The sequence below is a fragment of the Hyperolius riggenbachi genome, chromosome 4, assembly GCF_040937935.1.
Source record: "Hyperolius riggenbachi isolate aHypRig1 chromosome 4, aHypRig1.pri, whole genome shotgun sequence".
In the NCBI taxonomy this organism is placed as follows: domain Eukaryota; kingdom Metazoa; phylum Chordata; class Amphibia; order Anura; family Hyperoliidae; genus Hyperolius; species Hyperolius riggenbachi.
The window spans coordinates 455,288,321-455,304,605 of NC_090649.1; the positions used below are offsets into that span (position 1 = coordinate 455,288,321).

The window sequence follows — 16,285 nt, forward strand, 5'->3', positions numbered from 1 at the left end:
TGCGGTATGCCCTCCCCCATTTGTTTGTGTGCTTAAGTACCACATTTTAATGACAAAACAGCAATGGCACGCTCCCTGTTATGGGGTCACCTGTTCAAACAAACTACGGAGCGCGTCCCGAAGGGCATAAAAGCACCCTCCGCCCTCATCTTGTGCCGAAGCCGCAGACTGCAACAAATTCACCACAGCGGGAGGCTCTTTTAATGATCCCACTTTGTGTTCGTTCAATGCTTTTAGCGGAGCACGTCCTTTCGGGCGAGTTAATGAACAGCGGACCGCACGGCGAATTCCACCAGATGAAGGGCTTTTCAGTTCCTGGAGCCCTCCTATCTCTGCCGCCGCCGAGTCATTCTTCAGGCTGTTCAAACTTCATTGATGACTAGTTTTTATCCGCCGTGCTTTTTACCCACTTCTAAGTGGAACATTTTTTCTTTTTTTTTTTTTTCCTAGGAGCTTTTAGCAGTTAAGTAATGGTACAAAGTCGCGCTCGTTTTTCTGAACATGTTAAAGTAAAACTAAAGCGTTTATTTTCGCTTTTTTAATGTCATTTTTTTTTCTAAGTCCTGAATTATATTTTGTAGTGCACTTTCTTCCTCAAAGGTTTCACACACACACAAAATATTTATTTCATGGAATCTGTGAGGCTTAGTTTACGAAAATAATTCTAGGCCAGAGATCACCGGACGTCGCAGGTTATCTTGGAAAGCTTAGCAGGTTTCATTTAGAATGGCCTGTTGGCATATCCTCCAACCTTTCTGCAACAAATGCATGCCCCCCAGGCCACGCCCTTCTTACCGAGTGATCATTGCCATGTAAAGCTGAATGCTCCCCTCACAAGGCAGGAAGATGGATCCCAGTGACATCTCGCGGCGAGCGTTCCTTAATCCATCTTCCTGTCGGCGGGTATATGCGATGGCACACGATGGCCATGAGCGAGAGTTCAAGCAATCGCTGTACTTTGTGCAGGAGTCGTCCATGACCTTAAAGATCCTATCCACCGTCATGGTGGTTGTCGCCACACGGCACCAAACATCATTCGCGTAATCGCACGCCCGTGTACCCATGTTACAAGATTGTGGAAATGATTGCTCATCGCTCAAAAAAATCATTGGTCATTGTAAAAATCGCATAGTGGGTACAGGTCATAAAGGTGGACATACACTAGGCACTGTGGCCAACAGATCAATCCCTTTCAGATCATTATCTGATCAGAGAGGGATCTCTCTGATCAAATCTCTCCACACAGCTTTTCAATGTCAGCTTGAAATTTCATAGAAAATCTGTGCGTGCCTTCCTCTGCTGGGTCTTCCCATTTATGTCCCCCAACTTCAGGCTATTCAAAGTGTAGGCAGAGGAGCTTACAATCACCTGTCCACCAGGGCATGTTTTCTCTTTACTGCCGTCTCTGCTCCAGAACCAGGACAAGGTCCTCCAGCACCCAAGGCTGAGACACCAAAGTGCGCCCCTCCATCCCTCCCACCCCAGCCGTCACACACTGATTGCTATGAGACTAAGAGGCGCCCCAAGACCCCAACCCCCCCCCCCCCCAACACCTTAATCTCTAGTTATCTGGTTTGCAGTCACTGCCATGTATCCCCTTTTTCTTATTTCTCTCTGCTTTAAACACAATAGGGGAAGTATAGCTGAGTGAGTTGTGCGCGGCGCCCCTCCTACACTGCGCCCTGAGGCTGGAGCCTCTCTCGCCTCAGCCTGGCCCTGCTCTTCTCTCCTGTGCACCTGTGTCTAGTGACCAAACACTAGAGCCGCCATGGCACGTACCATACATGACCACTAGAGGCCACTAGTGTTTGTCACATGACGTACAGCTGCCTGGGAGAGAAGAGACTGGGAAGAGCGCTCGGTAGTGGAGAGAAGACACGAGAGGAAGCACCGGCAGATGGGTGAGAGTAAGCTCTGCTAGTGCATCAGTTGTCCTGAAATTGAATGCCGCTAGCGAAGAGTTCCCATCCCTCCACTGATGGGGCTCGATTCACTAAAGTGTGATAACTGCTATCACATCAGTTATCACGCGTGCTGCCACGCACAAAGGTTAGCTTGCAAACAGCGATACGCCGTGTGATAAGTGAAGGCTTGCACACGATCATGTGCGCTATTCACGTGAAAAGCGCACGTAATTGCGTGCAAACCTATGCTTATCTCGCAAAGTAACGCTGTTTGCGTGCTAACCTTTGCGCGCGGCAGCACGCGTGATAACTGATGTGATAGCAGTTATCACACTTTAGTGAATCAAGCCCATAGAGTGATATCTTCCATCTGACATGATAGACCAAATCGATTTCAGGCTAAAACTGACCGATAGTGAATAGTTAGTGTTGCCAGCTTTAGCTTGCCTGTCAGTCTCATTTTTATGATGCCCTCTAGTGGTGCCTTTCATTACATGCACCACTGCAGGGGTTCATAGAGAGACTGCGTCAGGCAAGCTAAAGCTGACTGCATGGATCAGTAAGTGCATGCTGTGCACCACTCTGCATATGCTGGGGAGATGGGGAGGAAGTTGTGGCAGCCAAAATACATGCATATACCCCAGGGGGTGGGTGGGGCTGAGAGTGGTGGTGAACAGCTGTAATGCATACATACACCCCACCACATAATTCCATATAGGGTGGAGGGGGGGGGGGTGCAGGCACACCATGTCGCCCACGTGCCCTCTGCTCGCCTGGAATTTGCCTGCAAGGGGGCTCAATTGACATGTTCCACTGCTTAATTGCTATCCTTAACTATCGAATGGGACTTTACTAGCCAAGTGCTGCAAAAAGTGTGGTTTAGATTGTGTTAATAGCACATAGCAGCCGTTTACCTTTCAACGTCCTTCTATTTTGCCATGACGGACAAATATACTAGTTAAATACTTAGCTATTTGCCCTAGTAAAGGCACTTTTTTTCTTTTTTTACAAGATGCATTTCAATAGCACTTGCATCTTCTGCAGAGCTTTATAGAATGCATAGTTAATATAAATATATATATATATATATATATATATATATATATATATATATATATATATATAGCACACATTAAGTGCTAGGAGCAATTTCTTTCTTCACACAGCTATGCATCCTAACATTTCCAGATACAGAAAGTGACATCCTTGCAGGTTTGGACCATTTTCCAATGCAGGGAGTTGCTACCAACTCCTCAATGTATACTCTAGCAACCTTCCTGAAAGAATCTTATTCAGGTGGTGGTAAGGGCCAATTTCCACTACACGTGGATTCTGGATGCAGAAAAATGACTCCAATAAATGCCTTTGGGAAAATCTGCATCAGAAAAATCGCGTTTATTGGATGGAGTCAGTTTTTCTGCATCCAGAATCTGCGTGTAGTGGAAACGGGCCCTAAGGGGTCTCGGACTGTTCAGTAAGGCATTATCGGTGTGTCTTTATCAGTGCGTCTCCCTCTCCCAGCATGGACAGTACAGGGCAGCCAGAGCCTTGGGATTTACATGCTGCAGAGAAGTATAACCTCACAAGCAGTCAGTCAGGAGTGGTGTGTATACACATCTCCCTGACTGCTGGTTATATTACAGAAACAAGTCACCTGTTACCTTCTCCTCTTTGGACTCCTGCATGCTGTGCGGGGAACACCGTGAGATTTGTGAGCTAGTCTTGAGTCAGGTCTATAAATTTCAATTTATCTTTATTCTTTTCCCAAAACAGTAAAAATGTATGAAAAATTGTGATTGTCATGGAAGAGCTGTGAGAAAAGAAACCGCAATCATTTGGGTGTGTAGGTCCTTGCAGTCAAGCCTGGGGGTCTCTCTTTTCTTCATAGCTGTTAGCAGAGTTCTTTTCATGAGAGCCAAGTATGCTCTCTGATAAGACCTGTTTGTGTAACTTGATCAAAAGAAGTTCCTTCATGGGCCAGTGACACCTAAAAGTGGCCATACACTGGTCGATTACCATCACATCGACCAACAGATAGATCCCTCTCTGATCGAATCTGATCAGAGAGGGATCGTATGGCTGCCTTTACTGCAAACACCGATTTCAGCATGAGACCGATCACAATCTGTGGAGCTGCCGCCGCCCACACACATTACCTGATCTGGCCGGTGTGAGTCCCCTGGTCTCCGCTGTCTTCATCTCCGTGCACGGCTTCAGCTTCGCTGAACTTCCTGCCGGGGAAGTTTAAACAGTAGAGGGCACTCTACTGTTTAAAATTCCTGTCCGGACAGGAAGAAGTGAAGCCAGCCGGAACCCAGCGGAGAAGGACAGCGGGGACACGCGCCGGCCGGATCAGGTAATGTATTACCGCTAGCTTTGGTCGTCGGGCATTCGAACGCCGCTATCGACGCACTCCCGACCCGCCGGCGATCGAGGTAAATCTTCCGCACGGACGGATTGACGGGAATCTAATTCAGACGGAAATCGATCGTTCTGTCAGGGTTTGCGGAAATATTTCACAGCAGATTCGATCACAGTGATTGAATCTGCTGTATATTGGTGGGAAAATCGTTAGGTGTATGGGCCCCTTAAGTGTGAAGACTTCCTGTAAGGACAGGATAAACCCAGCAGGAGATCAAGCTTCTCGACTCCGTTGGAGGCAGAGCGAAAATAAATGTTGTGTATGATTTTTGGGTGTCTAAGGAATACCGTGCCCAGGACAGTTATGGGAGTTAGATCATTTGATTCGTAGTGTTTTGATGGACATTTTGATACCAGTCTTGGGGGGCCAGGGATAAGCCACAACAAAGTATTAAACCTCTCAGGTACTAAACATAATATGGTCGTCAAGTCTTGTGTCATAGGAATATGGCATTTCAAGTTTTTAAATTACAGCGTTTTATAAGTTTAAACCTAAATCTCTCTCCAAGAACATGAACTGTAATTGGTTTGTCAACCAGAGGGGCTGGCTTGGTTCCACCCCAAAACTAGCTTCAATAAAATCAAGTTACAGGCAGAGAGGAGGAGTCCTCCAAATTCCATTGTCACAAAGGCATGCTGTTGCTCTGAGGACCGAGCAGCAGCCAGTTTTGTTTGAACTTTGCTCTGGAAACAAAAGAACTTAATGTGCATACTCAGGACATTTTCACCTGAACCTAAGTATCCGTTCATCTCTTCCCTTACTTTTATTTTTATACTGCTCTACTATTGTCTCTATAATTATTGATTTTAATGATTTTCTGTATATATTATTTATATTGCATTTATAATAAAATACTTCTAAAAGTAATCTATCTTTAGGCTACTCCTACTATTCAGCCACACACACAGAAAGAATCCTAGCCTTCCGAAGAGTCTCTACTACTGTTGATAGCTAGATAAAATAATGTGTTTTAACCGTTTTATTTGCAGATATTAGTATTAGTGAGGCTAGGTTTCCTGCCCTTCTGCAGGAGTGGTGGTAGTTCTATAGCCTGAAATAGTGTGTAATTTGTGTTACTGTAACTCCCAAGCTCCCCTGCTGCCACAATTCCAGTGGTTTCTGCGCACCGATTGCGACCACAGATTGCATGGTCTGTGTGCTGGAACCGATTGGAAGACATTGTGCGGTCTGGCCACTAGGGGCGTGTGACAGTGATTATTGGGGCAAAAGATGTGTGACGAGCCTTTGGACCTTGGTGAGCTGTGTGAGGAGTGAAAGATGGTAAAGCAGAGAGAAGAGAGTTCTGTTAAGAAATGGAGTGCCCCTGGCACTTAGTGGTCATGTGTACCTTAATAATATAGTATAGTAGAATATTAAAAAAAAAAAAAAAGTTGTGTTTATTGATAGTTGTCCTTTTAGTCCCCACCAAGTCACTCCTGTGAACAAGCAGCAGATTTGCAATAGACATGCCACTTGCATCAATGCCAACAGTTAGGGCCTGTTTCCACTACACGCAGATTCTGCATGCAGAAAACTGACTCCAATGAATGCCTATGGGAAATCTGCATTAGAAGAATTGCGTTCAGTGGAAACAGGCCCATAGACATTCATTGGAGTCAGTTTTCTGCATGCAGAATCTGCGTGTAGTGGAAACAGGCCCTTAAAGTAACTAGAAACCTTAGCACAGGCTAATTACATTTATTAAGTGTCTCCTGACTGGGATTACAGAGTATTTATACCTGCTGCATTTCCTACCCCCGGCTAATACGCAGGTCAGTAATAGCTTCATGTTTTTAAAGGTAAAAGTTGGGATGGTCGGCTTATACTCGGATATATACGATAAGCCCATGTTGTTTAAATCTTGCCCGGCGGCGGAAATAAATGCATCCAAGCAGATTAAATGGTTCTGTCTCTTAAGGTGGCCACACACCATACAATTTTTTAAAATATCTGTTCAATTTAAGAATTGCAATCAATTTTTCTGACTGATTGTAACATTTCAAAAATGACCAATGTACCACACACCTATGTTCAATTTTTCCCCCAATTATGATAAAAATGATTGGAAACTCACACAATTGCTAGGGTGTGTATATTAATAAATTAACAATCCAACACACACCATACAATCTTTAGTAGAAATTGAAGAGAAATATCTGGCATTCCGGATCGATTTAAATCGAAAAAAAAGGGAAAACCGATCGGATTTTTCAGTCGAATGAAAAAAAAAGCTTTTGATATTTTTGAGAGATACGATTGTTTTTATCGAATTACTGTAAAATCGGATCATTTTATTGTATCATGTGTGGCCACCTTTATGCTGACTGTACACAATACAATCTTTTAAAACCATTACAACAAACTAACGATTCAATCAGAGTGATCAAAAGTTAAATTGTAATCCCTTGTATGCGTGCCCAGAGGCAAAACGATTTTTTAACAACCTTTTGTAATGATTCAACTGACTAATATAAAAAAAGCAAGATTGTGGATGGAATATTTGATTACATGATCTGTTCAGTTCCATCTATGAATTGATCATTGATGGGAATGTCTGATTTGTATTATGTATCCCCAGATATAGTAGTTATGTTGGAGGCAAAGTTGGGACATAAAGGGCTGCTTTGTACAATTCTTCCTAGTTGAGATGGTCATACACTTATAGCTAGCCACCAGATTTGACCATCGGATAGATCCCTGTCAGGTCTCAAATCAGAGATGGATCTGTTACTGCCAACCAAAAGGCAGACTTCTTTAATAGATTTCAGCTCAAACTCTGTGTTAAGGTGCCAGCACATCACTCGATATTGCAGCCAGATAAATAATTTTATCAAATTGGAAGACAATTGGTGCTGCAACTCGGCTGTCCGATCCATACTGTTGTCGATTTCCATCCGAAATTGGTCGAAATAATGAATTGGACATGCTGGAAAATCTGCCACACGTGCTTGATTAGGTGCGTGGTGGTAAACCGCATTTGATATTGCGAAGACCCCCAGCCCCCCCCCCATGTAAAAGTGTTGAGTTCAAACCCCACCCCTTGTGCCCTGTCTCAGTCTCACATTTCCCCTGCTGTGACTTCTAGCCTCTTTCAGTGTCTGCGAGTGCCTGAACCATTTCCACTGGTGCATGTGACGTCATTACACACACTTTGTGCCATGTGGTACAGGACCTCGCAATGATGCCAAACACTGGAAGATGACAGGTGAGACTTTACTGAGCACAGGCACTGGGGAGACACCTTTACACTTAGTGGGGTAGGGGGGCAGGGTGCACCAGGCGGGTGCTGAAATACTCTCTGATCAGAGCAGAATCTGTCACATAGTCAATATGGCTACCTTTAGTTCTGTCACTTGGGGGCTGCGCTTACACCTTGGGTAAAAAAAAAACAAAAAAAAAAAAAACTCTTTGCCCTTCTCTTTCATACACATTTTGTACATATACACATGGGTGCGCACACATCTATTCACACGCAGTGTTAGTATGCTCTGCTGTACATGAACTACACACAGTCTGAAGATTTTGTATGTACAAGTAAAGCTGAATACTTAGTTTGTGACCAGGTAGATGGATCCCAGCGACGTTCCTCCACAACGAGCGCTCCCCGATCCATCTTTCTGTTGACTGGTACACACGACTGGCAAGAAACAGGAAGTCAACGAACGCCGAACTTTGCGCAGATCCGCCATGACTGTTATCTCTTTGCATCACTAATCATTGATCATGTAATCGTGCACCTGTACCCACAGTGCAAGATCACAGAAACGATCGGGCGTCGCTCGATTTTGCCACTCAGACAAATCGCGAGGTGGGTACAGGCCTTAAAGGGGAACTCCAGTGAAAATAATGTAATAAAGTGCTTAATTTTTACAATAATTATGTATAAATGATTTAGTCAGTGTTTGCCTATTGTAAAATCTTTTAAATCCCTGATTTATATTCTGACATTTATTACATGGTGACCTTTTTACTGTTGGCAGGTGATGTAGCTGCTGCATGCTTTTTTGGCAGTTGGAAACAGCTGTAAACAGCTATTTCCCACAATGCAACAAGGTTCACAGATAGAAAACTGCCAGGAGTACCACGGTCCTCAGAGTTTCTTGTGGGAGGGGTTTCACCACAATATCAGTCATACAGCGCCCTCTGATGGTCTGTTTGTGAAAAGGAAAGCTGAAAACTCTTACATTCAGGTCCATAGACTGTGTGTGTGTGTGTGTGTGTGTGTGTGTGTATATATAACATAAGCTACCTTCTCTTCACCTGACCGGTTTTGCATTAAGCCTCGATAGGATCCCCCCTCAGTCTTTTGCAATGGATTCATTGCATGGTGGAGTATTGAAAGACCGTTTTAGAAGACTTTCTTAACTTTGAACTGCTTTTTTGACATGAAATCGATGAGCAGGTTTTTTTTTAACTTCTGCTTTTTTTTTTAATCCCCTTCGTCATGTGACCAGGCACAGGAAGCCAGCCCTGCGGCGGAGTTGGAGTAGCACAAGCTCCACCAGCACCAGCGATGGAGGCGTCAAACTGCACAAGGGCTCCCAAGTTCTCCTGACCAGCTCCAACGAGATGGCCATCATCCGGTACATCGGCCCCACTGACTTTGCCCCTGGAGTTTGGCTGGGCCTGGAACTTCGTTCTGCCAAGGGCAAGAATGACGGATGTATTGGAGACAAGCGCTATTTTCACTGTAAGCCAAACCATGGCGTTCTGGTCAGACCGGGTCGGGTCACTTACAGGGGAATCAATGGATCCAAGCTTGTGGATGAGATCTCCTGACCCAAATCTCCCTCCTTTCCCCCGAGGGTTCACAGATAGAGGATGGAAGATTGATGGCTTATATACTGTTCAGTTGTTCTATATGTTTGTTCACTGATTTCTCTTTGCTCTTACCCTTTTATGTGTTTTATCTGTCAGGAATGTTATTTAAAGCAAACCTTTAGTGGGGGGAAAAAAAAAAAAACTTGCATACTCTCCTATGGAGAGGGAAGACTCTATCCTACAGAGCCTTCTTGGTCGTCTCTCTGTGTCGTTTCTAGCGCTGTCACCATTCAAATTTACCACCTCCAGGAGCCCTGTACAGAGCCGCTCGTCTTCGAAAGTACTTGGGGATGCGATTGCTTTCTAAGATCCCCAAAGGCGTCATGGACCAGTTGGTCAAATACGCGCACAACGGAGGTGCCGGCGCTGGAATGAGGACACCGTGAGAGGACTGGGAAGGCTCTATAGAATCCAGAGCCGTCCCTTACCATAGGAGAGTATGTGACTTTTTTTTGTTTGTTTTTGTTTTTTGGGGGTTTTTTTTTTTGCCAAATACTAACCCAGATGGTTTATAGCTGACCTTGCGGGGCATGTTTGCCTTGTTGCACTTCTGCACTTATCTTGAGGAAATAGATCGTTTTACTTTGAGAGGAAACTGCATGTCAGAAAGATCCGTTTTCTATGGATTTAAGCTATAAATATGCCAATGACGTTTTCACGTCAGTCTTTCATCGCTTCTTCTATAGTGAAGGTCAATGAGACGCTAAAGATTTCTTCTAACATATAGATTGTACGTAGCTTGGAATTGGGACATTCTGAATCAGCAGAGAGTCCATTTTCACGCCGTATACAACTTGCACTCAGTTTGTGTGCAAAACAGAAATGTAAGCATCTTTTTCACCATCTGTTTTTTTTCCGTCATCTCTTCCCGACACTTTTATTGGCTCTTTAATGTGTTGGATGCGTCCCCCCTATTGAATAGCTACTCCAACTCCTTTTTCTTTCAGTCTGCATGTTTTAAAGGTATTTGCAGAACTACTGATCACTTTGACATACAGTTTTCACCAAAGGCAATCTTTTGATGCATATTTTCTCCTGTATTCAATCAGTTTTTTTTATGACCAGTTTGCATTGATTATTTGATATAACTGCTACTTGTATCTTATCCCATAGGCTGAGTGTGGCAGTGAACTGTTGATATTCTATTTCCTCTACTGGCAACAGCACAGCATCGTTGGAAAGTTAAGAGTCTTGACTTCTTTTTGCATCTGGCCCCGGGTCGGTGTGATGCACTGTTCCGGAGTTAGGAGGTTTAGAATGAGAGGTGTCACCTCCACCTGGCTGAAGAGAGCGCATTTAGAGGAGTGCAGGATGACATGATCATCCTGGACGAACCCGACACAATGATTAGCAGTGCACCCAATGGGTCGTCTTCCTCCTCTTTAGCATGTGTCTTCACAAGTCTCGAGTGCCCGGGATCGCTCATTAGAGGAAGAAAGGGCAGCCCAGCTTTGCCCCCTCATCTCCTCTCTGCGTGTCTTACTGGCCCAGGCTGGAGACTCAATTCCACTAAACATGCTCAGGGGTCACTCTTCCTTCAAAACCCCCCTTACTTTGGAATGGGGCATCACACTAACTCAGGACCTGGTGCAACGGAAAGCCCAGGACTCTCAGCTTTGCAAAAATGCTTTGATTTTCCCAGGGAAGTAAACAGAATTTTAACAGCGGCTGTTCAAACTCTATCGCTATAATAATGCAGAAGTACCATATAAGCAATACAGAGGCCATGATTTGGACACACGGACTTATTTTAAGCCACCTAATAACAAGAAGCACTTTTGGAATCAGATGCACTTTTCTTCCCGTCATCCAAGCCTTTTCTTACATGACCTTTCCTTATTTCTGCCGCTGAGATTTTGTAAATATGTGGAGCAGACGATGTGTTGTCCATGGCAACCAATGAAATTGCACTTTAAATTTTAGTTTTGCAGGTTATGCTACAACAACAACAAAAATCCATCCAATTGTTTGTCACAGAGTGTCACTGTTCCTGTTGCCATGACGATTATTACCCAGACTCTACCCTGGTCGGTACCTTTCGTCTGTGTGTTTTTGACCATTTGAGCCTTGAAAGAATCTGCAGGTTATACAAGGTTCTCTTTGTAAGGCAGTAGTCTTGCCCTGTGTATGGTTTGGTTATTTTTATGCCCAACAAGCTAATCAGTGACCTGTCTTAAAGGACCACCATCGCGAAAGCTTAAAAATGTAAATTACATGTGTGTGCATATGTACGTTTGTTCCAGGGTAAAATGCACTATAAATCACTTTTTCCTATGTCACTGTAACAGGCGACATTAAAAATATGACAGATTTTGGACTAGTCCATTTCCTCATGGGGGATTCTCTTGGTTGTTTTTATTTTCAACAGCACTTCCAGAATAGCAGTTTCTCAGGCCAACTGCCAAAGTAACATGGAAGCAAGTAGGGAAGCTGGTTGGCATCTTTCTATAGATCCTTAGAGTGCTTTTATACAAAAAGATCTTGCAATTCCCCCTGTAAGGAGATGGACTAGTCCAAAACCTGTCAGATTTGTACAGCCTACTGTAAGCAACAGGAACCTAGGAGAAGAGTAATTTATGGTCCATTGTACTTGGGGAGAAATTCTTCTTGTAAATATGTATTTTGAATTTGAAATTTTTTCTTGATGGTGATCTTTTGAATTTAGCACGGAGTTTCAACACTACACTCTGCAGATGGCCAACATATGCATGACACCCTCTGTTGACTAGAATCCGTTCCAGGGGATGGGATTTGTGGCCAAGAAAGATCTCTCATAATAAAAGTTCTTCCCTATAACAGATAAATGGCTGGTATAGCGAATATCCGTAAGTGTAACCTTCCCTCTTACTCTGAGCTTAAAGCGCACCTGAACTGGCACTTGCCATGGTGAGGTGAATATGGGTGTACTAGTTCTACTAGTATTCTGCCTGAGGTCACTTTGTAATTTTGTTTTTGTTTTTTTTGCATTACGAGGTTTGAAAAAAAATAAAAATAGTGCTTTTATCTATGCAAACGAGGAGGTGGAATGCAGTCGCAGCTCTCCTAAAGCCAAGCCAAAATACAGCTGATAACAGGACAGGGCTGTAAAGTTTAAACCGCTACTATTTCTTGTGTCTTGCAGCTGACAAAAGCAGATCCTTACATCGCACTGTCATGGCTTTCTTCCATCTGTATGCCGCCTCATTAAAGAATTTAATTAGATTAAAAACCAGTGCCTCAATAGTTGTATTTTGCTTCAAAGGCAACCAAATCTCAATTGGGAAAGGCCGTCGTTTTTATAGATCCAGTTGGCGAAGTCTAGTAGCAGTGAGAGATTAGATTGGGTTTGAATAGCATCGAGTGGAACAATGCTGTTGGTAGTTCAGATCACTTATGCACCCATTTCTGCTGAAATCTGATTGAATTCAAGTGGTGCAAGCCTTTAACAATTGTTTCTTTCCTGCATACATAGATTGAAAGGGTGCTATCTTAAGTCAGCCTGAACCACTGGTGTCCCGTTTGTATAAATGTGGTGGAGGCACTTGCCTTGGTGACGTCAGCTGGGTAGAGATGGGCTGATGCGTTGTGATAATAAGCATTTATCCGACACCATTGCTGTGCCCACTTCTAAAAGATAATCTGTAATGAAAAAAAAAAGTGCCCCGGTGGTACTTTCCTGGGGAGGAGGAAGCCTCTGGATCCCAATGAGGCTTCCCCTATATTCCTGTGTAGCTCCGATCCAACGCTGAACCCCCAACCCCCAAAAACAAGGTTATCGGTGGATGCACACAGGCGCAGCGGAGCCTACAGCACGCAGCCATATTTACCTTAGGGATTCCGCGCAGTATCATCTTCTCCCTTGGTCTTCGTCGGAAATGCCCAAGCGAGACACCTGCGCAGTAGAGCAGACCCGACCGGGCTCTATTTCTGCCTGGAGCCTGAGGGAGAAGATGGTACTGCGCTGGCGCTGCTGCTGTCCGGGGGTCCCAGCGCTGGATCGGGGCTTCTGCGGAGGACTGGAGGAAGCCTCATTAGGATCCAGAGTCTTAACCCCTCTCGAGGTAAGTACCTCCCAGGGCTCTTTTTTTTTTTTTTTATGATACAGTTCCTCTTTAAAGAACTTTAACAGGTTTGAACTTTGTTAGTGGTTTTGACTCCCAAAGCTGATTTAGGAACTTTGGTGGACACACTTTGGTGGTATCGTTAGTCTGATGAAAAAATGTAATGATGTTTTGATTTTGAACTTCTTGTGAAGACGGTTCTTGTCGTGTTGCTCGCTGTCCCTGATGTCGTTTTTATGATTCTGGTGTTAATTCTTTCTCAGACTTAAAGCTGCTCTGCTAATTCTTACTCAGGAATGCTCAGCAATTTATTTAACGTGAACCTGAGGTGAGAGTGATACGGAGGCTGCCATATTTCTCTTCTACGCAAAGCATTTCAGGAGTTTTGTCATCATCTGCCCGACGCCGATTCTGCACAGGTTGCTTCCAGTTTACTGCCACGCTTCCATGCCCCCTGAGGGGGTGATAAACGCTGCACGCCGGGAAGCACTGCTGAAAGCTGACCAATACTTTTCTGAATGTTTGAAGTAAAGGATTTGCTTGAGACGCCGGGGCTGTTGCAGGCGACGGGTTAAAGAGGCCCGTCTAAACCAAGCCTAACTGATTTTTTTTTTTTTTGTAAAGCCAAAATAATTAAAAATCGTACTTAACCAAGGAGAGGAAAGCCTCTGGACCCTAATGACGCTAGCCTCAGTTCCCTCTCGCGGCCCCTCCAAAGACTACCGACAGTTGCATGTCAATGTGATTTGGGCCGCACTGGGCTTCTGGCACAAGTGCAGCCGAGTCTGCGCAGCAGCATGAAGCCACTTGTGCAGGCGCAGTACGGCCACGCATGTGCCAGAAGAGGAGAACAGCTCCGATCAGATTATCGACATGCCATTGTGGGTAGTCTTTGGAGGAGCGCAAGAGGTATCTGGACAGGACAGCGAGGAAAGCCTTATTAGGATCCAGAGGCTTCCCTCTCCTTAGGCAAGTATATAATTTTTTTCGTTTGGGTACACTTTAAAAGAAAACACATAGATGAGTGGTTGCTGTGGATTTTTTTCTTTTTTTCACAATACCGAGAAGTCTATATGTGACTAAACAAGCATCCACCCTAAACTGAAATACTATAGTTGAAATGACTTTTTTTTACTCTTTGTCCTATTTTGCCAGATTAATGCTTGCTACAGCAGCACTGGCGGCACATGGCGATACTAAGCGCGACCGTTCTTATCGTGCTTCTGAAGTTCTCTTGTTTGGAGCACTTTACCTGCTGCTCGCGGCCCTCCTTTCGTCACCCTGTGTCGGAACAGATGCCTCTCCGGCGCACTTATCTGCTTTACTATTCAGCTGAGAACGGTCCAAAGCTTTTAGTCCCGTCTAAATGGACCGTCAGCCGATGACACTTCTGTACTCCCGTCTCTTTTTAACTGACTGAGGCTGGCTAATGACACCCGGTGCTAAAAGCACTTCAACACTTTACCGCGCCGGAATGAAAGTTACTTCTGACAGAATGCAAAGTGTTCTCTAACGCAGGTGGCCAACTCTTACCTCTTCATCCAGGTAGTTCCAGCTAAAGTTTTCTGTCCGCTTCCTCCTTCCCCCGGAGAGAGCGTGGAGATCGGGATCCCTGCGTCCTCGGTGGAGGGATTTCCCCTCCTTTCTTGCCCCAGAGACGGATCTGTAATGAACACAAGGGCCCTTATTCAATTCGCTTTCTCTCCTTAGTTTCCACCTTGGTGATATTTTCACGATGTATCAATAAAATGCCTTTTAAGCCACCAGCAAGCAAGAAAAATACTCCGAATAATTTTGACAGTAATTTTTCAGTTGCAGAGTGCTGAAAACGTATTTTAAACAGGAAATGGTGAACTGCCCACCCAACATTCTGGGGGGCCCGGGAGCAGGGGGTTGGCTGTCTACTACATAGTGAGCGGCAGCGTTATACTTTACCTTCTCCAGGCATCCATACAGGCCTCTCTTCAGTTTACAAGTGCCGAGCAGCCAGCCAATCATCATGCTGCTTCTGTCCCCATCACATGACCTGAAACTAAAGCCCCCATAGTGATTGGCTGGCTGTACAGCATTTGCAAAGCATTTGAAGAGGGAGTGAAGCGAGAACCTGTATAACACTGTGCATTATGTTCAGGATCCCTTCCCCCTTTTCTCCCAGCCCAGTGATGGAGATGGTAGGGCGGTGCAACAGATCTTTAACAGTGGAGCCCTGCCTGATGTGGTTATGCCCCTGGTCTTAATGCCGTATTATGCTACATTTGCATTGCAGTATCCATTTCCTCGAGTTGAGCTTTTTGTTTCTGTTACTTTATCAATTTACTGTATTATCACCGGCACCCTCCATTATTTGTGTTTGCGGTTTAATTGGTGCTGATCTCCGCCCATTCTTTTTTTCCCCTACGAGTCTTGTGCTCATTTTTATGCCAGAAATGCTGCGGTTTTCTTTTTTAGGGTTGTGGAATGGGTAATGCGTAAAACTGACGATATGAATGTGAAAACCTCAGACGCAAGCTTTTTATGCCTTCTGTATATTTGTATTTACCTGTTAAATAAAGTTTTTTTGGTTAAGGGTACATTGTTCTATAATAAAATTTTTGAAGGTGACCTTTGGTTTTTGTGCAATCATTTCATTATAATTCATTCATGCAGCTCTGATACTTTTTTTTCCCCCCACAGCTGTTTCTAGACGAAATTGAATAATTCATGTCATTAAAACAAATCCAGCTTCTTAAAATTACTGCCGGCTTGCCGTCTATTTTGGAAAAAGATTTCTGGCTTACCTTGTGAAGGATGGTATCATAAAGGTGAGATTCGGAGAGAAGATTGGGCGTTGGCCTCCGGTGATGCGGACATTTGTGGGGCAGTGGCATTTGGGGGGGATTTGGGGCATTTGGTGATGGCAGACATTTGGGGACACTTGGGGGCGCAGCGGCATTTGGGGGCTTTGGCCAAGCAGTCTTTGGGGCAGTCGTTGTATTGGGGTTGGAAGCTGAAACTGATGAGGTGGTGATGGACGATGAGATGCAATGATCCTTGTGCCCCGATTTTATGCAAATTGTATCACGCACGGAATTGGGACAATCGCATGCATTTCTTTTCAA

At 44.4% G+C, this 16,285-nt stretch overlaps 1 protein-coding gene across 1 annotated transcript in view; it reads left to right on the top strand.

The window, feature by feature from the left end:
• CLIP4 (CAP-Gly domain containing linker protein family member 4) overlaps positions 1-15,788 on the top strand; it is a 146,046-nt gene extending 130,258 nt beyond the window's left edge. The window contains 1 exon segment of the mRNA XM_068232760.1: positions 8,781-15,788. Coding sequence (XP_068088861.1) covers positions 8,781-9,105 — 325 coding nt within the window. The 3' untranslated portion in view covers positions 9,106-15,788.
• The last annotated feature ends 497 nt before the right edge of the window (positions 15,789-16,285 follow it).